This window comes from Homalodisca vitripennis, chromosome 3 (genome assembly GCF_021130785.1).
Source record: "Homalodisca vitripennis isolate AUS2020 chromosome 3, UT_GWSS_2.1, whole genome shotgun sequence".
NCBI lineage: Eukaryota > Metazoa > Arthropoda > Insecta > Hemiptera > Cicadellidae > Homalodisca > Homalodisca vitripennis.
Window position 1 is genome coordinate 4,865,885 of NC_060209.1, and position 23,155 is coordinate 4,889,039.

At 32.5% G+C, this 23,155-nt stretch overlaps 2 protein-coding genes across 5 annotated transcripts in view; one reads left to right on the forward strand and one right to left on the reverse strand.

The window, feature by feature from the left end:
• Nucleotides 1–2,648, reverse strand: part of LOC124356541 (reticulon-1-A) — a 163,161-nt gene extending 160,513 nt beyond the window's left edge. For 2 of the 4 annotated variants that reach the window (XM_046807599.1, XM_046807597.1), the window contains exon 1: nt 1,409–2,644. In XM_046807599.1, the coding sequence (XP_046663555.1) occupies nt 1,409–2,540 (1,132 nt within the window). In that variant the 5' untranslated portion in view covers nt 2,541–2,644. Of the gene's footprint in view, nt 1–1,408 lie in introns of all 4 variants that reach the window. The other 2 variants (XM_046807598.1, XM_046807600.1) reach the window with 2 other exon arrangements.
• A 287-nt stretch (nt 2,649–2,935) lies between these two features.
• Nucleotides 2,936–23,155, forward strand: part of LOC124356542 (serine palmitoyltransferase 2) — a 49,164-nt gene continuing 28,944 nt past the window's right edge. Inside the window, exons 1-3 of the mRNA XM_046807605.1 lie at nt 2,936–3,093; nt 14,345–14,509; nt 16,427–16,581. Coding sequence (XP_046663561.1) covers nt 2,971–3,093; nt 14,345–14,509; nt 16,427–16,581 — 443 coding nt within the window. The 5' untranslated portion in view covers nt 2,936–2,970. The remainder of the gene's footprint in view (nt 3,094–14,344; nt 14,510–16,426; nt 16,582–23,155) is intronic.

Sequence of the window (23,155 nt, forward strand, 5' to 3'; positions counted from 1 at the left end):
ATGTAAAATAACATTGAAATCAATAAGTTTATAGTTATCTGACTTTAAAAAAAGGACTAAAACACTTAAAATAAACCAGAAAAATATGACATGTTATAATATAGTTCTTCCTCTTATCCTTACCTGGCCTTGTAGTCATCTCGGTTACCTCCAGGTTCTGGGATTAGCCCATTTCCCGTGATCCAATTAAAAAAAAATTTGGAGACTGTTCTTATGGCAAATAGAAAATTTATGATGAACATTTTACCTCCAGACACCTCCTTCTTTGGGGGTGATTCCTCTTTCATAAAAGTTGCCTGACTTTCATAAAATATTTTCTAAAACGTTAGTATTTAAGTTACTGACTACTTTCAAGAAAACCCATAACCAATTTTTTATCCTCCAATTTACTTTAGGAAGGATTGAAAACCATACCAACCTTATTTAAGTTTTTACAACTTTACTACGTGCACAGTTTCTACAACAATAATGTACGAGATTAAATTTAGTTACGTGTGATTTTGTCCTAAAATAGGGAGTTGAAACAATTATTAAGAGGCTACATTGTGTGCAGTTTAAATCTTGACATAATTAAAGATTGGTGAAAACCAAACTAATTAAAAATAAGGAGCCAAGATAGGCCTATCTCCCAAAGGAACGCTTTTTGGGTATAGTCAACTCACACTTTAAACGATCTCTTCTGTGTTAACTTATTTGTACATACATTCTACCAGCTTCTTCTTATTGGAATCAAATGCTTAATTTATGAACAAAAACTACAATAATTAAGACATTTTTTTTGTGAGGCCTTTCGTGTTCAATGAACACATCATTAGACCCGTACGTAACTGAAATAAAAGTTAAATAACATTTTATTTCAGTTATGTGGGTCTGATGATGTGTTCATTGAACACGAAAGACCTCACAAAAATAAAATTTCTTAATTATTGGAGTGTTTGTTCATAAATTAAGTGTTATTTGTACAATTTCATTTTAGTGGATAAAGTACAAGAACTAAACCCCACACCTCTTTTCACATTGTAAGATGAGGTTTTCTAATACATCAAATATAAATTGGAGGACAAAAATGTTTGGTGGATTTATCTAAGTTATTGAAGAAATACAGGTTTTTAAAAAAATTTGGTCGGTTGGGTAATTTTCAAAAGAGTCATGGTGTTCACCAAAGGGGAGCCTTTTGGACATGGTCAACATGGACTTTGAATGACCTCCTAATGGAATTTGAGACCCTAGGGTCACCAACATCTCTCCAACACTTAAGATTGTACTGTTTATACTACACTTTCTAAATTGGCTTATTTTCGGGTTTCTAAATTGCCTCTAGAATATTCAAGAAATCAATAATAAGATCCTTAAAATTTTGATATTTACTATATTACAATGATGATAAAAGGTTGTAAAAATTACTTACCAAGACCAATGCGTTTGAATACATCTTCGGGTCCTATGATGTCATCTAGATCTGAAATAGAGACTTTCTTCACAACTTCCTTTACCGTATCAGATGTAAAAGAAGGCACCGTATCAGATGCCGAAGAAGGTTTTGGAGGACAAACAGCAATAAAGTGTTTTAACGGATTATCTTCTTTGCTTGGTAACTCATGTGATTCTTCTGGTGATTCTTCTTGTATTTTTGAAGGTTCTAATTTAGATTCATGCAATTCTTCTGTTACGTTTTCCAGCTGTTGAATTGGTAATGGCGTTTCAGGTTTAGCTGGTTCTGGTTCAGCCTCTTGTCTTTCCTGTTTAAAGGCTGGTTCAGAACTTTCCTCAATTAATTCATCTTTCTTCCCAATATCCTTCTTTTCAGGTTTTATTTCATATTGTGATAAAGCATCAGCTTCTTTCATAGATTTAGTATTATCGAAATCCAATTCCTCTTTTGTGATGTCTTTATCACTCATTTGTTTGTTTAAATGATCATCAGTAAGAGGTAAATCTTTGACAAACTTATCACCATTTTCAGTCTCATGGCCTAAATTTAATAAGTCACTTTCATTTTCAGTCTTTTCCTCATGGATTCCAATTTCTGAAGATATGAATTTTTTGTTGATTGCATCAATTTCAGATTTGTCATTTGACAAAACCATTTCAGATTTACCATTTGATGAGGTGGGAGGGATATCACTACTTATTCCAAAATCTAACAAACTAGACCCTTCATTAGTTACATCTACTTTGCTTTTGATTTGATGTACTTCATCGTCAAAGTCTGATTTCAAGTCTTTAATACTTGAGGAAATATTACAGTCTGCCAAAGATTCTGTATTTTTAGCCAGCAAATCCAATTCATCATGAGTGACTTCTTCCAATAATTTAACGGATGTATCTACGTCTTTTCCTGTCAATTTCTCAGAACTAGAATACATATTTTCAAACTTTTCGATCGTTGAAAAATCTTTTGAATGGCTATCAACAGGGGATGAATCTGGATCGAGATGCTCAAAATCATCCACTGAATCATGTTCTCTCTTCATATCAGAATCGTTGCTTTTCTTTTCATTTTTATAATCTAATTCACCTGGCATGTACGTAAGATCCATTGCTGTCCTTTGGTGAGCGATCACTTGTTCACTTCGTACGCATTAACCGCAAACTTCTCGAACTACACACCGGCACCCGGCACTTGAATCTGACGTTTCAAGTGTCCGACGAATCTTTGTTGACTCCCCCTCTTCCTAACATATGATTCACTAATTGGTCAAAACAACTTATTCCAGTAACTCGTGAATGTGTCTTTATTAATATTTTACGTGTTATCAATGAAAAAATAAAGTTTATTATATTTTGTGTTATATTTGAAAGATAAAAACTTAATAAGAGAATCATTTGCTCTTTATTTTCAACTTTATTCCATAGAAAACATTGATATAAGCCTCATTTGGATTGAGTAGTTTATAACTGACCAATCCTTAGCTCAAGTCTTTTTTATGCGACAGTAGCGAATCTGTTGTCTGTTTCTTTAGGTGAGCAATGGCTCTAAACAGTGGTACCACAGAGTTAAAGAAGAGAAGTAATGGAAAAAATGATCTGTTGTTGCCCAAAAATGGAAAGAAGAATGGATATTCAACAGAAGAAAGAGTTACTGAAAGAAAGGTAAACATTTAATTATGTTATTCCCTTTAGTCTCATTACGTACTAGGCCTCTAAACAGGGTTGTCCCTATCTTTGCTTACCATTTAACTCCGGTCTAGATCAATTCTCAGTTTATTTTGGTATTGGCCTATATTGAAGATCTAGGCAATTAATATAATTAGTAGGAACAGTTCGTGTTTTACAAGGATATTTTAGTTTAGTTTTAAAGATCAAAAATATCTAGAACATTATTAACTTTTAGATCATATTTCCTGAAACCTAGGATTTTATTTATGATATTGTACATTTATGGCTCAAATTTCAAGAATGCAAACTCTATTACATAAACACTTTAAGCCCATTAAATCATAAGGAATAGGTTATATTTATTTCATGATATAGCCTCACTGTACTGTAGCCTAGGTTAGTGAAGGTTAGATTTGTGAAGTACATCATTTGTTTTTGCAGGTATACTTTAAGGGTAAGGTACGATAAGCGGACCTGGTTTTTTATATCGAATGTAATCATCAATACCTAATATTCACATCTCAAATCCTAGACTATCAATCAATATAAAAGTATCTATAGTCCTCAATAACAATCATACATTTTAAATTAAAATATGAATGATATTTACAGTGATCAAACAAATAAATGTATTATCATCTTTCAAAGGAATGTTGTGTAGTTTTCTAAAATTGACTGTCATTTTTAATAATCAAATGTTACTTATATAAAATTGAAATATTACATTACGAGTATTATTTGAAAGTGTTTATAGCTGTTGATACAGATTATAAAAAGTTAATTGTTCAAAATAATTAATCAGTATCGATTGATTATATCAATGGTTATGTTTAAGTAATATCGTTTTCCAATTTCGATATTAAAAAACCGGGTCCGCTTATCGTACCCTACCCGACTTTAATAAGCGGCCTACACTCGTTATTCGATTGCTATTATCGAATGGTTCGACTGTTTTTATACAAAAGAATAATTAGATATTACAATTTATGTAACTTAGCATAATGATTTCAACTTTAGTTATAGTAATTTTAATGTAAACAATAAACATCAAGAAGTAACTAATATAATCTAAAATTTGAAAATAGTTATGAATATGAGGAAAATATGTGAGATATTTCTCACAAGTGACTGTTTAAGTGGCTTCAGCATGTGGATTTGGCTTGTGGTAACTCACCGGGGAGAAGTCTTTCTTCCATTTCAAAAGCGGTTACTCGTTAATATCAAATTGGGCAAGTTGTAATATTGTAAGGTTTCCTCGATATCAAATTCTAGTCCATACCAACATCGAAGTTGGTTTTGTTGTTTTGTAATGCTATTGTTAAATTTATGTTTTAAAAATTGTAAAGTATAAGATTCTTCTTGTAACGGTTACTTGTAACTCTTATTGTATATGATTTTGACATATCAAAGTTGGATAGTATATCAAATTGTTCGATAACAGCAATCATATAACGAGTGTAGGCTGCTTATTAAAGTCTCCCTGTTTCTACTCAGTTGTTTCTTATGTTCATTTCCAGTTTAATTTGTTTGTACCAGTAAGATTAAACGCCGGGGCGGCAAATCACGAATTTGACGTTACCAACGTATTCTGCTCACCCTCCTGAACAAAAAATATATATAGTACTATGGGGTGCAAATGACAAATAACATGATTTTAGGGGGTATATTGATAAGTGGTTAAGTTCCTAATGTTTTAATGTTCAGTTTGTGTGCTGTGTCTGGATAATCTGTTTACTTGAATATTATCTGCGGCCGGGACTGATAGCAGCCTGATAACGTACCTGTTATCTGAGTTCTCCGGGGCATGGGTCAGTTCTACACAAGATATCGTGTTCAGTAGGTCGGATTGAGTGAGTGCGTTTACAATGATGAATCAACCATCCACTAGTTCAACCAACCCTAGTGAATTGTGTGTGTCGGAGTGTTTCGTAGGGCACGTAAAGAGTTTACGTTTTAACCAAAACGAAATTATCTCTTTTTTAATTGAACATGGAATTTTTTAAAAATGAGTGTATGTGTTCGTCGTGCGGTCGAGTGGTGTTTTTAAACCGGGAGACTTTGTCGTTTCGTTGTGATAGACGACTTTTTTGTTGCTGCTGCTCAGCTGTATCCGCCAACACACTAATGGTATGTGTTCTCTGATCCATCTATATATTTGAGTTTTTCATGATTTATTTAGTTTTTTAACTTTACATAATTGCCTTTGCATTACATTTCAATTTATATTTTTGATCAGCCCCTCTAGTATTTTCTATTTTACTGATAGGTACTATCTCGAGGGATGTTTTTTCTTTTATTGACATCAGCGCGGGGCAGCACCGGCTGCCGAAGCCCGCGCTGATGGCCGGAGGCACTCGTAATTAATTAATTTTTTTCTCGAAATTAAGAAAAACATTTATTTTTATAAAAAATTCTGCTCATTTCTGTATTATTTTTCATTTACGTTTGCAAAGATGGCGGCGCAACCGGTGACGTCATCACGAGGTTCAATCATTGGCCACAAAAGGTCACGTGACGCTAGACGTGGATGTAGAACATGGAGATATTACTGAAAAGTTATTTAATTTTTCATTTTCTAGAACTTCGTTATTTCTCATTTCCACCCCATCAAACCTTATACTTTTTTGTTCTATATGACGATTCCAATAAGTTTTTAACGCAAAACTCGTATTTTTCCGCCCCGGCCGTTAATATGATAATTACCAATTTGTTGAACAAGATCTCGCCAGTTGGCTCAGGGGTTCCAATATAATAAACGGCCACGACCACAGTTGAATCGAGGAACCAAATTATCAATAAGAAATACTTAAACATTTTAATTAAAAAAGATTCTAATTGTAGTTATTTAGAGAAAATAATTAAAACAAAGTAAAATAACTTGTATGGTATTTTTAAATTACCACAAGTACAATGGCGGTGAACATACTTCATGTCAAACATTTTTATCCTTCATAATAGTAAAAATTAACTAAACATTACATTTAGTAAATATAATATAGTTTAGGTAGTTTTTTATTCAACAATAAATTCTTACTTCTTTATATATAAAAATAACTGAACTACTCTATAAATTTAAATACCTGTGTAACATAATTTAATTTGACATTTTGGTTTCAATAGTTTAGATAATAATAAATATCAATGATTCAATTACAGTGGTGGCCGCTTGTTGTACTGCAGCCAACTCACGCTAGATGGTGCAAGATTAGAGAGAGAGAGAGAGAGAGAAATCTTTATTGACAATTTTCAAGATTGAAATGGCGTCAAACAAAACATTTTTTAAAACTTATAAAAAGACATACAGTTAAAAAAAAAAATAAAAAAAGTTCACAGTTAGGAGTCACGGTTGTGCCAGTCCAGGTACTCTTCCACACTGTAGAAGGGGTTGATCAGGAGCCAATGGTGTAGCACCGCCTTCAGCTTCTCAGGGTTGGACATCTTAATATTCTCTGGCAGATGGTTAAACAGTTTGGCGCCAATGTAAGAGGGCTTGCCTTCAAATCTTCTGCTGTGATGCGTTGGTAGGTTGAAGTCACGGGCACGACGAGTGTAGTGTTGGTGGAGGTCTTCATTTCTTGGTGGACTGATTCTGCAGGCTGTTGTCACCACTTCTAGAATGTAGGCATTTATTACAGTAAGAATTTCCCACTCAACAAACGCCCGCCTGCAACTCACCCTCCACCCCAAGTCAGCCATCACACGCACAGCCTTTTTCTGCAGCACTAAAACCCGCTGCAAATTGCGTTGTGCTGTGGCACCCCAGAGCACTATGCCATACTTTATGTGGCTGTCCAGAAGAGCCGAGTAGGCAGTTTTAACCGCCTCTGTTGTGCTGACAGCTTTAATGCGTCTCATGGCATAAATACTACTGCTCAGCTTCCTGCAGAGGACCTCGACATGCTCATCCCACTTAAGATTGACATCCAGTGTAATCCCTAGATGTTTAATGGCTTGAACAGAATCGATGTTAGGGATTCCAGCAACTTCTTCTTTGTTCTTGCCCATTATGAGCTGTCTGGTTTTACCTTCATTGAACACTAGATCATTTCCAGAACAGTATTCGACGGCAAGCTCGAGGGATATGAATGACCTCAATTCTAGCTATTCGACATTTCTGTTGGCTGCCACCAATACCGTGTCATCGGCATACATGATCGTTTTGGCAAAGTTCTCTATGTGCGCCGGAAGGTCTAAGGTGAAAAGTATGAAGATGACCGGGCCAAGGACGGATCCCTGAGGCACGCCCCTGGTCACTGGGAGTAAAGATGATCTGACAGCCGTAAGTAAGTGTTCCATTGATCTTCTGCCTCAGTTCAACGAGTTGGTCCCGACCCCGCAGGTAACTTTTAAACCAGGACAAAGCCACGTTTTTAAATCCAAGGTTTTCCAGTTTGCGCAGAATGAGATCGTGACTGAGACAATCAAAGGCTTTACTTAAGTCAAGGTAGATGCTGACAATATCATCACCATCCTCAAGGTGTTCAAGGATGCTCTCCACCAACTTCTTTAGTAGCCAAACAGGATAATAACTTTTTAGTGCCTATGTCATTTTGGATAAGTAAATTTAAGGTACTTTGGCATTGAGTTTTTCTTACCAGGAACTTAAAAAACTACATTATTATAGGGGAGACTTTAATAAGCGGCCTGTGACACACGTTATCCGGTTGTGTTTATCTAACAATTCGATATATTATCCAACTCCGATATGTAAAAATCGTACGCAATAAGAGTTATAATAAATTACCGTTACAAGAAGAATCTCATTCATTACAGTTTTAAAAACATAAGTTTAACACTAACATTTCAAAACAACAAAAACAAGTACGGCCTAGATTTAGATATCAAAGAAACCTTACAATAATTATAAAGTGCCCGATTGATATTAATGAGTAACCGCTTTTTAAAATGGAGGAAAGAATTCTCCTCATGTGTTAACAGGAGTCAACATCACATGTTGAAGCTACTTAAACAAATCTTGTCACTTGTGAATATTCTTCATATTCATCGCCATTTTCCAATTCTCAAAATATTAGTTTCTTCTTGTTGTTTATTGTTTACATTAAAATTACTATAACTAATAAGTTAAAATCATATGCTAAGTTAAATAAATTGTAATATCGAATTATTCCTTCGGATAAAAACACCAAACCATTTGACAAAACAAACCGAATAACAAGTGTAGGCCACTTATTAAAGTCTACCCTTATTATAAAGAACAAACTTTATTTGACATACTGTGAAAAATACATTTCATTATAACGATGAGGTCTTGTTTCTTGCCTCCCTAAAGGAAGCGATGTTGGTGAGAAGGAGGCCACTCTGTCTCTATCTATTACGTAATATAAGTAGGTTTAGATTAGGTTATTATAGCTTCGAAGAGGCCACTACCACAGTCTAACCAACCAATAATTAGGAACATTTAACCTATCGAATATAAACACATTTGACCTATACATATTCATAATTAATCATTTCCAGCTGTTTTTATTTACCAGAATAACAATATTGTTGAGAAAAAAAATAATTTAAAATTATTTACATACTGAGAAGGCTAGTGATATCGGAAAGAACAAAGCAGTGTGAAACTGCCCATAGATTCCATCCATAGAAAAAACTAATCCTCTGACATAAATCCTAATCTGGTTGGTGAACTACTCCTAACCTAGTTCCAGAACTACTTCTAACCTATTGTCTGAACCAGTTCTTTAAACAAAACTAAATTAATGTTGTTATTTGAAGACAAAAATAATAAAAACAGAATAAAATTTATAGAATCTACTTAACAGGCATTTCAAAACTACAAGTAACGGTTTTAATGAACAAAGTCTATTAAATTTTATAGGCCAAATACAGAAAAAACAAATCTATAATAGACTGTAGCTCAAAAATGTACAGATTTCAACAAAACTTTCTATGGATTTTATAGGTCAATTATTTGAAAACCCTATGGATGGCCGTACCTCAAAAATGTATGAGCCGATTTTTGTAATTTAAACTTTCTCTACACAGTCTACTATACTACAATACAATCCTCATTCTTAGGCTGGGTACCTATTTTCAGAGTATCAATTTTACATGTCAAATACTGAAAAAACAAATTATGGGTGCTGTATAACAAAGAGGGTCACCACATAGTAAACTGTGTTAGTATTGAATGTGTATAGAAAGTTTTATACACAGTCTACTATACTACAATACAACCCTCATTCTTAGGCTGGGTACCTATTTTCAGAGTATCAATTTTACATGTCAAATACTGAAAAAACAAATTATGGGTGCTGTATAACAAAGAGGGTCACCACATAGTAAACTGTGTTAGTATTGAATGTGTATAGAAAGTTTTATCATAATCGGCTGGTACGTTTTTGAGGTACGGCCATCTATAGATTTATTTTTTCAGTATTTGACATGTAAAGTCAATATATCTCCAAAAATAGGCCCTGCCTAAGAATGAGGGTTTTATTTTAGTATAGTAGAATGTGTCTCAAATGTATATAGAAAGTTAATTGTCAAAATCAGCTTGTACCTTTTTCAGGTACGGACCAAAAAAGGTATAATAATAAAAATAAAATTGTAAAAAATGATATTTTTGTTTAAAATTAGTTTACTTTAAGAACAAAACTATTTTTATTGTCAGAAATAACATTTTATTGTTCCATATTTTGGAAAGAGTACAAAATTTGATATTGATTGGTTGGAAAATAAGCATAAAAATACAGTTACACAACAACCGCCTGTATGAAAAAACAGCTGGAGTGACGTGATGCTACACAATTACACGATTTATAAAGGATGTAGATGACTTGCACTACAAGACAGCATAAATATCTGTAGAAAGGTCTTAGAGTACATAGAAAAATCATGATTTTACAATGTTCCTTGATTCATAAACATTAAAATTAAAAGCAGGCTACGGATAGCCCTCTTGTATTTTTCGGCAAGACTAGTACGTGCTATGTATTGCTGATTGTCCTAAAAGGGTTTAATTCATGTAAAGGGTTACTCAGAACTCATTTTATCTTGTAATAAATGTTAATAAAATAATACTTTTCCAAATTGTTTATTTTTTGGATGAGGCCTTTTGAAACCAAAGGTTTCATCATCAGCTGATTCCACTAATAAATATTTACATTAGTTTTAATATATTATTAAAATACCATCTGGTCTAAATATAAATATTGAAACAATTTTGGAAATATTTCAGCCAGTATGAAAAATTGGATATGACTACAGTTTTTTTGAAAAAATTGAAAAGATAGAAGACTGGAACTTTCAATAGAGCTTTCTTCATTGTTTATGAGTTTTTCTTCATTTATGTTTATGTGTAGTGTTTCCCAAGCATTTAAGTTCATTGGTTGTGTTACTTCTTTTATTAATTTTAGATTTCTAATTAATGTTCTGTGTTCTGATTCAATGCAGTGCTTGGCTACAGTAGATTTTTCAGCTCTTCCATATTTTGTGTGTGATAAATGAATGCTCTTTAAATCGTGTTTTTATTGTTCTTTTTGTTTGTCTAATATAAATCTTGTCACAGCCATCACATTCAATTTCATAGATTCCTGATTTATTATCATATGAAATTTTTCTTTAGGAATTCCTAAAATTTGGGATAACTTTTTATTTGTTCTATTAGTGACAGTTTTTAGAACAAGCAACTACTTAGATAGTTTTTTACCTATCGTTAATACATTAATTTCTAAGATATTAAACCAACAGAACCATATTATTATTTGAAATATCTACAACATAATTTGGTTCAACATTTTGTTTTCAGTATTTTTAGATAGTGTAGTCATGAATATCAAGGATTCAATATTCATAAATATCTTTGATTAAATTGTGGTGGTGGCCACTTATTATACTGCAGCCGTTATCATTAATATGTTCCTTGTAGTATTAAAATTAAAGATACCCTGTACGCGCCCTCACATGATCTGAGCTTAAATTTGGGTAGTATCCTGAGGGATGTTTTTCTTTTTTATTTTTGCCAGAGGCTACTGAAGCACACACTGGTGGCCACGGGCATATGCCATGGAACTGTCCCGACCTAAGATCATGTCCCAGATCGTCTAAACTTTTTTGATGTTACATCACGGAAGATCTGGCATGTGATCTTACCGGGGATCTAAAAATGCTGTTTTATTAGAAAGAACAGACTTCAATTGGCTTATTTCGAAAATTGCATATCATTATGACAATTGGTTCTTGTTTTCTGTTTCCCAAAATGAAGCAATGTCGGCGAGTTACCGAAGTCTAGTTGTGAGTGTACATGGTTTTTGGTGACACCTCTATGCTAACCTGCACTTCTGGCAAAAAAACCTCCCTCAAGCTAGTGTCTAAATTCAAACTCAGATCAATTAGTGCTTGTAATCAAATAATAAATAGTAGATAGGGACAGCGTGGCCTCTTTCTCGTCAACATCGCCAATATGGTACTATCTTCATCACATGATTACGAACAACAGATAAGGACAGAAATTACTATGTTCCACATTTTTTAATTATGTTTAGTTTACTTCATTTTCCAACAACTGTGTATTACACGTTATTAAATATGTTGGCTTTGTAGTAATATTTCAGTAATAAAAAAATAATGTTGATACAGTAAGTGTAGAGAGTTACTGTTGTTAGTTAATTCTGAAAAGATATTAAATTTGTAACCAAAACAACATAGGCTACCAAAAATAGAACAATAAAAGAAATTTAACATGTAAAAATAAAATATGTAGTTTGAAGTAAAATAATAAACTGTATCAAAATATAAAAGAACCATTACAAGAATAATGTGCCTGGCTTACTAAATCTAATCTTCGTATGTGTTAGCATTTCAAAATAATTTTATTATGTTACCTCCAGAATTTCAACAGGGCTTAAATTTAAATTGGTGGAATGACAATGAGCTTTTAATTTACTGTAGCCCTATTAATTTAAAGATTTACTATTTTATGCTTCGGTACATTATACCTGACCTCATTTACTTTGATATAAATACTACATACTAGTCAGTCAGTAGTAAAATTAATTGAATTAAATAAGAAATGTAGTGAAACTGGTCATTGGACATAGAGAATATAGTTGAAAAGGCAGTGGATGGTGGGTAAGGATCTGTAATCCTTCAGAAGCCATGTTTGGCTAGTAGTAGTGTGACGTATTAAAATAACATAAAGAAACTGGCCATTACATATAGGAAATGTAGTTGAAAAAGCAGGTAGATGATTAGGACTAGGGTGCTATGAGTGGGTAAACAATGGAATAGGCATTCAAAAGGTTCTTATTGTACAAAAAAAAAGCTATATGAATCATAACTGGCTCTAATCCGCGTGATCACTGTCGACCTCTTTTTACGCAATTAAACATTTTAACTTTTGTAAATTTGTATATTTTTGATGTATTAATGGTAATAAAGAAAAATCTGCATCTTTATACACAAAGAAATGCCATACACTCTCATAATACATGAAACCAAGAAAGAATTGAGCTGCCTAGATTAAGACTTTCAAAATCAATGAATTACCATAAAAACATGGGAATAAGGCTTTTCAATAAGTTACCAGTTTCTTGGAAAAATTTAAACCATCGTAAATTTTCAGAGAGATTACATGAATGGCTTGTAAATAATCCACTGTACAACCTAGAAGAATATTTTTAATTTAATTTTAACACTTAGACTAGATTGTGTATAGGCTAGTGAGTACTATTGCTTAATAGGATTAAGTTTTTAAAACACTATTGTGACAAATTAGTCAACTAATAGTTTCTAGTATTGACAATGTCTATTGCTTGTTATGTGACTTGCCGAAGGATAAATAAATGTCTTAATTGTCATCTGTAATCCTTCAGAAACCATGTTTGGCTAGTAGTAGCGTGACATATTTATATAACATAAAGAAACAAACTTAAATAAAAAATTAGACATTCTTCTAGGGTACCTATACCCAACCTCATTTAAAAGGTGGTTAAAAAGGACAACCATACGTCTTTTATATTATCCTGATTTGCAAGGATGTCGACTGGGTTACTGTCATTTTTATTTTTATGAATATTCTTTTATTCAAAATATTATGGTTTAAGTAAGGTTTGAAATTGTGTTTACAGTTAGTAGATGCAGATGATTTCATTTAAGAAAAATTTAGACTCTAAATAAGAATAAATATTTTATAGTTATTGTATTGTTGTGTTGGTTTATTTTATCTCAACAGAAAAAGGTCCTAGGGCGGTTGGCCATCAAGTAGAGTAGTTTGATTCACGTGCTTAATAGTCAGGCGGTTAGGTACATTTTGCTAATAGCGCAGTGTGGTGGGCAAAGTGGTTATCACAGGATAACTGAATCGATTGACATTGAGTAGGATGCTATTGGGTTGGGTGACTGCTAGATTTTATTAGATTCCAAGATGAAAGTGAAACTTTATTGCTTTATACTACTGCACATAACTTGTATTATTCTATTTAATATTGTAAATTTTAAAACTTGTATTGCTTGGTATAAAGCTTAACATTTTATAAATTGCAATAGGCAGATCCGATAATATGTTAACAGCACATATGTACATGTTACATAAGGGGATTCAGTGACATTCATACCAGGATGCAGTAAAATAAATATAAATGTTCCATTGTTAGTGATAAATATTAGTTTTATGGCATCATAGTGACTTCTATCAACTAATTTGGCACTGTTGAGCAGAAGGGAATAGTGCATCAGACATTCATTTGAGAATGTGTATTATTTATTAATTAGCATGAAATGAAATGTTTAAATGAAATGAAATATGTTTATTGTCATTAATCGACAGTAGTTGCAATAGACATAGTCAAACTTACACAGCCTTAGTGTAGCCTTAATCTTAGATATTAAAAGTTACATGTAAAATTAAATGTGTCAAATAGAATACATCTATAGTCAACAAAAGTGAATAAGATATGGTAAATCTACATTTAAAATGTATAACAATAAGTTAAAAACATATAAATGAATAAAACCTATAAATAAATAAACACACAAATAAATATAAAAATTCAAGTAAAAAACACATATTTACATAATATCTTGGATTACAATTTTACAGAATAGAAATTCCCATTTTCAAATTCAGCTACACTATAAAATGCTTGACTAATCAGCCAATTTTTAATTTTTGTTTTAAAAGCGTTAATTGGACGCTTGTTAGTATATAGTATTGTGAAAATGTTATTTGCTAAGTAATAACTGTTTTAGGTTTAATATTTATTCGAGTCTTGTTTTACAGGAACATCCGCCAAACAATTTGGATCGACTGTCCAGAGAATCATTTGAAGAAGTCCCACTTTATACAGCTGTTATGACATACATTGGATTTTATATGTTAATTTTCCTCGGTTACCTCAATGAGTTATTTTTCACCCCTAAAGTAGCACAAGAGACAAATAGAGAGGTAATTTAGAAATAAGAATAAGATGTAATTTGATAAAATGATTTTAGAGATTTACTAGCTTTGAACTATACTTTGTTATTACGATTGTGCCATACCTAAGTAGTGTAACTTAGTAAGTTATATGCAGTAGAATGTTAAGTGCAATCATTGTATGGTTAAACTTTCATGGATAATTGTTACTATCGATCCATTCTTATTATATACTCATAATATTAAATTATTCACGTTTTATTGGGTTAATATCCTTATTCCCCAGGTACAAGTATCTGGTGCATGCTGTGTTATGGTCCAGGGAATGATAACCTTAGTCTTTTTTTTTTTTAAATAAAAAGAGCTATACAGTACTTTAGTTTAGTAACTCTGATAAAGAGATCAAAGGTTAAGACAATTTGCTATAATATCATTAATTAAAGTAATGTTTTAAAATAGTTATTACAGTTACATGCTAATTACATTAATACTAAAAGTACATTCTTCTAACTTCTTTTAGTATTAATGTAACTAAATAAATAAGTAAATATTTGTTTTCTAATTGTAACATTTTAAGTGGACATAAAGAATTTTACATATGCTTTTTAAAGTTTATAACAGATGGCTTGGTATAAAATAAAGAAAAATAACTTACTAAGCATGGAACAATAAAAAAAGTCATCTGTACAGAGTTTTTAATAAAAAAATAATAGAAGTTTTTAGTTTGCTCAAGTGGCTTCCTTTCTTGGACATAAGTGCCACATAAAGAAAATATTATCATACGTATCTTTTGTAAAAAAAAACTAGTTCTAACAAAGTTATACATTTCTTAAATTATATGACGTTAAGTTTCAGGGGAAAAACATTCCATAGAAACAAACGATACCACACCACAACATTGTGGAACATTATCTATACGGTAGATCTTCTGTGCAAACAAACATAAGTCCATCAGACATAGGCAGTTTGTTGAAGCAAATATAAAGATAGAATCTATGTCATTTGTTTGAAGTAGTTTTGTTGATTTAATAGTGGCCTCTTTAGACTATTGATATTTGAACAATTGAGGATGAAAAAAGTATTCTGACAATCGTATTTTATTGCAGTATTGGATCAAATTCGCTTCATTTTAACAATATTTAGTTTAAAACTACTTTTAAAAGGAAATATTGTACATTCCTACTAGGCATAAATTAAAAGGTATTCTTAGCTCTAAAAATGTTATATGGCAAGAATTAAACACTTTTTGTACAAAAATAAAAATTCAATTAACTTAATATATTGGTTTAAGATAAAAGTTTTAAATTATGCATATATGCTGAACTTATGTTAAATTATGTAATTCCATGATACATTACAGGATATAATAGCAGTTCTCACTGAGTAAACACAGAAAATTAACTTTTTTAAATGTCAAATTGAATGAAAATTACATTCATAAGCAGTCAAAACTGTTTTACCACGGATGTAAAAGCTCAGGTACTCACTGAGCTTAATTTTTAATTATCGAGTCATAATTTATAAAGTTCTCTTTGATTGTTCAGAGGCACAAATTATGATAGTTCAAGGCAAACTTATCAAAATAATTATAAAAAATTTATTTACCCATTTTATATAATATTACACCAAAGTGTAGTTTGCTGTTTACAAACATTAGGTTGAATCAATTATTTGGATAATGTAAACATTCCATTAGATATTTAACTGGTTATCCAATATTTTAATGACATATTAATATAAAGACATGTTTAAAGATCGCATCTCTGATAAAGAGAGTTAAAGTATACAATTTCGCTTCTGTGATAGTTCTTCTGTATAGTGACAAGGCTATAATCTGTTACAGAGTGTATCATATAACACTGTTAGCACCATGTGGCAGTGTTACTGTGTTAATGTTTTGTATAGTAAAGTTTGTAACATTCTTGTTAATGTTATTTTATTGTTCAGGGTTACGTGCCTTTATACGACAATTTTGAGAAATTCTACTTGCGTTACGTGTTCAGAAGAGTTAGAGACTGTTGGAATATACCAATATGTTCTGTACCAGGAGCGGAGGTAGTACTCAAGGACAGAGTGACACACGATTACGGTTGGAGTTTTCAGTAAGTGCATTAGTTATCTACAGATTCTTGAACGAAATGTAAGTGTTAACTGCCCTGCATAGCTGCCCCAAGTGTTGCCAAATATGATACCTGCATGTAACTCTCAATACCAGGTACTCACTATTCTAGGAAATGTTAACTGTCCTGTATAGCTGGCCCAAGTGTTGCCAAATATGATACCTGCATGTAACTCTCAATAACAGGTACTCACTATTCTAGGAAATGTTAACTGTCCTGTATAGCTGGCCCAAGTGTTGCTAAATATGTTACCTGCATGTAACTCTCAATAACAGGTACTCACTATTCTAGGAAATGTAAGTGTTAACTGTCCTGTATAGCTGGCCCAAGTGTTGCTAAATATGTTACCTGCATGTAACTCTCAATAACAGGTACTCACTATTCTAGGAAATGTAAGTGTTAACTGTCCTGTATAGCTGGCCCAAGTGTTGCTAAATATGTTACCTGCATGTAACTCTCAATAACAGGTACTCACTATTCTAGGAAATGTTAACTGTCCTGTATAGCTGGCCCAAGTGTTGCTAAATATGTTCCTGCATGTATCTCTCAATAACAGGTACTCACTATCTAGGAAATGTTAACTGTCCTGTATAGCTGGCCCAAGTGTTGCTAAATATGTTACCTGCATGTAACTCTCAATAACAGGTACTCACTATTCTAGGAAATGTTAACTGTCCTGTATAGCTGGCCCAAGTGTTGCTAAATATGTTCCTGCATGTATCTCTCAATAACAGGTACTCACTATTCTAGGAAATGTTAACTGTCCTGTATAGCTGGCCCAAGTGTTGCTAAATATGTTACCTGCATGTAACTCTCAATAACAGGTACTCACTATTCTAGGAAATGTAAGTGTTAACTGTCCTGTATAGCTGGCCCAAGTGTTGCTAAATATGTTACCTGCATGTAACTCTCAATAACAGGTACTCACTATTCTAGGAAATGTAAGTGTTAACTGTCCTGTATAGCTGGCCCAAGTGTTGCTAAATATGTTACCTGCATGTAACTCTCAATAACAGGTACTCACTATTCTAGGAAATGTAAGTGTTAACTGTCCTGTATAGCTGGCCCAAGTGTTGCCAAATATGTTACCTGCATGTAACTCTCAATAACAGGTACTCACTATTCTAAGGAAAAATGTTAACTGTCCTGTATAGCTGGCCCAAGTGTTGCTAAATATGTTACCTGCATGTAACTCTCAATAACAGGTATCTACTATTCTAGGAAATGTTAACTGTCCTGTATAGCTGGCCCAAGTGTTGCTAAATATGTTACCTGCGTGTAACTCTCAATAACAGGTACTCACTATTCTATGTTATGCATGTAACTGTACTCACCTATAGCTCGTGTGGCTAATATGTACCTGCATGTCTACACCTGCATGTAACAACTCTCTATAACAGGTACTCACTATTCTAGGAAATGTAAGTGTTAACTGTCCTGTATAGCTGGCCCAAGTGTTGCTAAATATGTTACCTGCATGTAACTCTCAATAACAGGTACTCACTATTCTAGGAAATGTAAGTGTTAACTGTCCTGTATAGCTGGCCCAAGTGTTGCTAAATATGTTACCTGCATGTAACTCTCAATAACAGGTACTCACTATTCTAGGAAATGTAAGTGTTAACTGTCCTGTATAGCTGGCCCAAGTGTTGCTAAATATGTTCCTGCATGTAACTCTCAATAACAGGTACTCACTATTCTAGGAAATGTTAACTGTCCTGTATAGCTGGTCCAAGTGTTGCTAAATATGTTACTTGCATGTAACTCTCAATAACAGGTACTCACTATTCTAGGAAATGAATTGAGTTGAAGTAAACGGTACGATAAAACGTTTCATAATATATTACTCCTATATAGCATCACTAGGCCTAAAAACATGGAATGAAAGAGGACAGCAATACTGCCAATAGATGTTTCCATTAGCTATTCCTAAAATAGCCGTATGGTGGCAGTGAGAAAGCAGTTGGTGATGATCTGTTAGTGTGAGGCTCTCCGCCGTGGTCACTGGTCACTGGAGGTGAATACTCCGCAGCTTCTGCAGCCTGGTGGCGACAATTACACTTACTAAAGTATGATAAGTCTAAGGTCCAGTGGCACAGCATTGGTGACACTATCTCTGTCACTTGAATTATGTTCACAATCACTGTATCAGAATCACTATAAGACAGTAATGTAAACAAACATTGTCCTCAGTATAATGTCAAATGTAGACCACTTAACCAGTGTGTGAAACGGCCGAGTACTGAAGTTCTACTTCAGTGAACACCATGGATTACTTCTGCTCCAATGGGTTAATGCAATTTCAGAGTTTTTTGCATATTGAAATAATACATTTCCTCAAAGTTGCATTCGGGTGTTCTCACACTAAAGCTTATAAGGAAAGATTTTGGCAAATTGAAAATTTGGTTGATTCATTTTTCCCAAGTATTTGTTTAGTTTTTGAAAGCCAACCTATTTATTTAGAAGATTAGCATTTATTTGTTTTATTGATGTAAGCATTATTGCATGGGCGATGTGAGTTGTGAAAATAACACGTAGTTGTATGTTTTACCAGATGACATTTATCAACTGATAAATGTATTTTGATTGTGTGCATTATTATTATGCTTATATAGTTTTACTAGGCAAATAAATGGATTTAAAAGGCTTTGGTTTACTAAGATTGGTGAAAATCAGAGTCATTATTTATAGGATAAAACTTTATATTGACAATTATTGTGGCTATGAAATATTACATAATTTTTATTGTGAAAAGCACTTACAAAGAGATTAAAATGTTAAACGCGCAGTAGTTTCACTCAATGTTTCAGAAAAAATGTATTTTCTTACCTAATGTAAACATATGTTATTTTTTAATATTATTATAATTGTTATGCTTTTAAGTTTTACCAGTGGTGTTTCAAGTTTCCTATACTTAACGTGACAATCACAATTTTCAATAAGTGTATGTGTATTGAAACCTTAAATTCTTGGCTATTTAATAATAATGTATTTTTCAATCATGTATATACATTTATTATCTTTAATCACAATATCACAGATGTTCTTTGACAGAAATATTTGTCAAATAAATATAAAAAATATTTACTCATTAAATGTAAGCTACTTTTGTCAACACTGTGATAAAACAATCACATGACACTAGGGTTATTCATGGAGTAACGTTAATCAATTAAGTGGCAAATTGGTCAATTATTGGCCAATCAGCTATGTTTTATCTGCTAATGGACTATCTACAATGGTTACAATAACCTTTTTACTTTTATACGAGCTTATATGTTTTATTTATTAAATTGTGTTTATTGTTTAACTACTTAATCTGTTGTATGATTGACATGTATGCAAAATTAGTCTTCCTGTTTAAATACTATTTTTCCAAAGTTTTATTTAGACTGATTTTAATGGAATTTTAAACAAAAAAATCATAAAATAAGATTTTTTAGTGTTAATGGGAAACTGAACAATGTTTGTGTGGAACATTTGTGTAGTCAATTCAGATTTTTTTAACACTCTCACAATACATTATCATAATTCATTGTTTCCAGTACAAGTACCAATTTCTGTCTTATAGTTTCAATTTTATTTTGTATGTAGGCGGTTGTTTTCCGTGTATTTCAGTTAATTTTTTTGTTTAAAACAAAGTAATACAATTTATTTGTATTTGTTGTTTGAGTAATGTGGAAAAATTAAAATGTTGAATAAGTTTTATTAAATAATAAAGAATTAAGAATACCTCCAAGGTTTTACTTAATTTGATTTATTTTTCAGTATTAATATGTTAGTAGGAAAACACCTGTATTTTATATTTAAACATTTTTTATTTGAGTACAGTATTGATATTAATCACACAACATAATGTTGTAATATCAATAAAATGATTATTACTAATATTATTTATTAGATAGTTTAACTAATGACATTGTATCCGAGAAGTTACATTACAAATATTTTTAATTCTATTTCTAACTAACTATTAATGTTTCTGAATCCAGGTAGTGGCAATTCAAAAGTTCTCTTGATTGGTTGTAGAGCAAATGTACACAAGATCTTATTTTTGAAACTAATAAGAAACTTAATAAACTACACATCAAGTTACAAAGAAGATTTTAATATATATTTACAAGTAGTTGTAACAATGTTGTATATTGTTTTCATTTTGTAATTTAGAGAGCAGTAGTATGAGGTGTGTTTATACGTAACGTTTGTATATATTACAAAATTAAGTAAACTTTATACTAAACATATTATTTTTATACGAAAGCCCTCACTTTTATGTACTTTTCAACATAATTGCTATCAATATGAAGGCACTTATCATATCTAAGGACAACCCTTTTTATACTGTCTTCATAGAATATTGCTACCTGAATTAACAGTGACTGTAACACAATCATTTTGACACTTTGGGGCACTGACGACCTTCAACATACTTCTACAAGTGTTAGTCTCTAGGGCTGTTGGGAGAAGTATCAAATTGTTCGTAGCAAAATTCTGTGATGAGATCTTGGGTTTGTTTTGCTGCATGTGGTCAGTGACTGTAACACAATCGTTTTGACACTTTGGGGCACTGACGACCTTCAACATACTTCTACAAGTGTTAGTCTCTAGGGCTGTTGGGGGAAGTATCAAATTGTTCGTAGCAAAATTCTGTGATGAGATCTTGGGTTTGTTTTGCTGCATGTGGTCAGTGACTGTAACACAATCGTTTTGACACTTTGGGGCACTGACGACCTTCAACATACTTCTACAAGTGTTAGTCTCTAGGGCTGTTGGGGGAAGTATCAAATTGTTCGTAGCAAAATTCTGTGATGAGATCTTGGGTTTGTTTTGCTGCATGTGGTCAGTGACTGTAACACAATCGTTTTGACACTTTGGGGCACTGACGACCTTCAACATACTTCTACAAGTGTTAGTCTCTAGGGCTGTTGGGGGAAGTATCAAATTGTTCGTAGCAAAATTCTGTGAAGAAATCTTGGGTTTGTTTTGCTGCATGTGCTCAGTGACTGTAACACAATCATTTTGACACTTTGGGGCACTGACCTTCAACATACTTCTACAAGTGTTAGTCTCTAGGGCTGTTGGGGGAAGTATCAAATTGTTCGTAGCAAAATTCTGTGATGAGATCTTGGGTTTGTTTTGCTGCATGTGGTCAGTGACTGTAACACAATCTTTTTGACACTATGGGGCACTGACGACCTTCAACATACTTCTATAAGTGTTAGTCTCTAGGGCTGTTGGGAGAAGTATGAAATTGTTCGTAGCAAAATTCTGTGATGAGATCTTGCTGGATGTGGACTGATATTGCTTTACAGCAAAATATATTTCTCGATTCATATGTCATAGAGAATGCTTATTGTAACTTGCATTAAAGCCTTGTGATAACAAAAAAAAAATGTTAAACGACATTACCTTTTTTTTATCAAGAGCCGTCTACTCCTTTTCTCATCATGAGCATTCTGTAGGCCATCTTTGAAAGCTTTTTCTTATTTAAATGCTGTCCCATCACTCATAATGTTTTGTACAGTTCACAATTCTGACAGTGAATTTCAAGTGCTTTCACTCCTTTAGTGCCAAAAAAACAAATAGTAGGTGTACTTCACAGTTAGCGGGAATCTCAGTTGATGGAGGGGGAGGGTGATCGAATTTTGCTGTAATTGTGTCTCTGACTTACTAACAGATGAAGTTGACAGTTCGCAAGTGCAGGGCATGGCCGCATTGCTACAGCGGCGAAGTTTAAAAATGGTACTTACTTTAAAAAAAACACACCTCATAAATAAGAACACCTTATAAGTAACAGAAATATTAAATAAAAAAAAATAATGATATAAACTTCTTACTTACTCTAGTAACAATGAGATTAAATCTTAATGTAGTTATGATTCATTGGTTTTTGCAAACAACATACCTATGTAACTACAAAGTAAGTGAATATCTAAACATGTTTCTGCCATAACACAGCAAAATCGATATAGGAACAAATAACATTAGAAGAATACAGACAGATTTTGGGACTTTTCAAGTCTATCTAAATTTGCTATATTTAATTAATTAATTGGTAGGCAACTTCATCTTATAAATAAATTTAAAATGAATTTAAAATTTGTTTTTTTTTTGTAATCAGTGGAATTATGTCTGGCTTTTTCTTTTATCTAATCAGTAAATGAAAAGAAAAACAATGGTTTTGTAGTGATAAAAGCAAGGATTTGGCCACATCTGAATTTATAATTTATGTAATGCTATGAGGAGGGAGGGATGCCACATCAATCTATTCCACAGATAAATATGAAACTTATTCCTATGTCTTTTACTTTGTATGCGTAGTAAAATAACACTGAAAAACAACACTCTTTGTACACTATAGAGTGCAGTAGGTGGTTAGACAATAGACAATATGTTTTTTAACAATATCATCGAGACATGTTACAGAGTTAAACAGTTTTTACAAGTGAATTCTATTATTAAATGAGAGCTCTAATTAAGATTCATCATTTCATGAGAAGAACTCATCGAGTGTTTAGTATGTGTGGTCTTGCAGCCAACACCGTAGGCTTCTCTT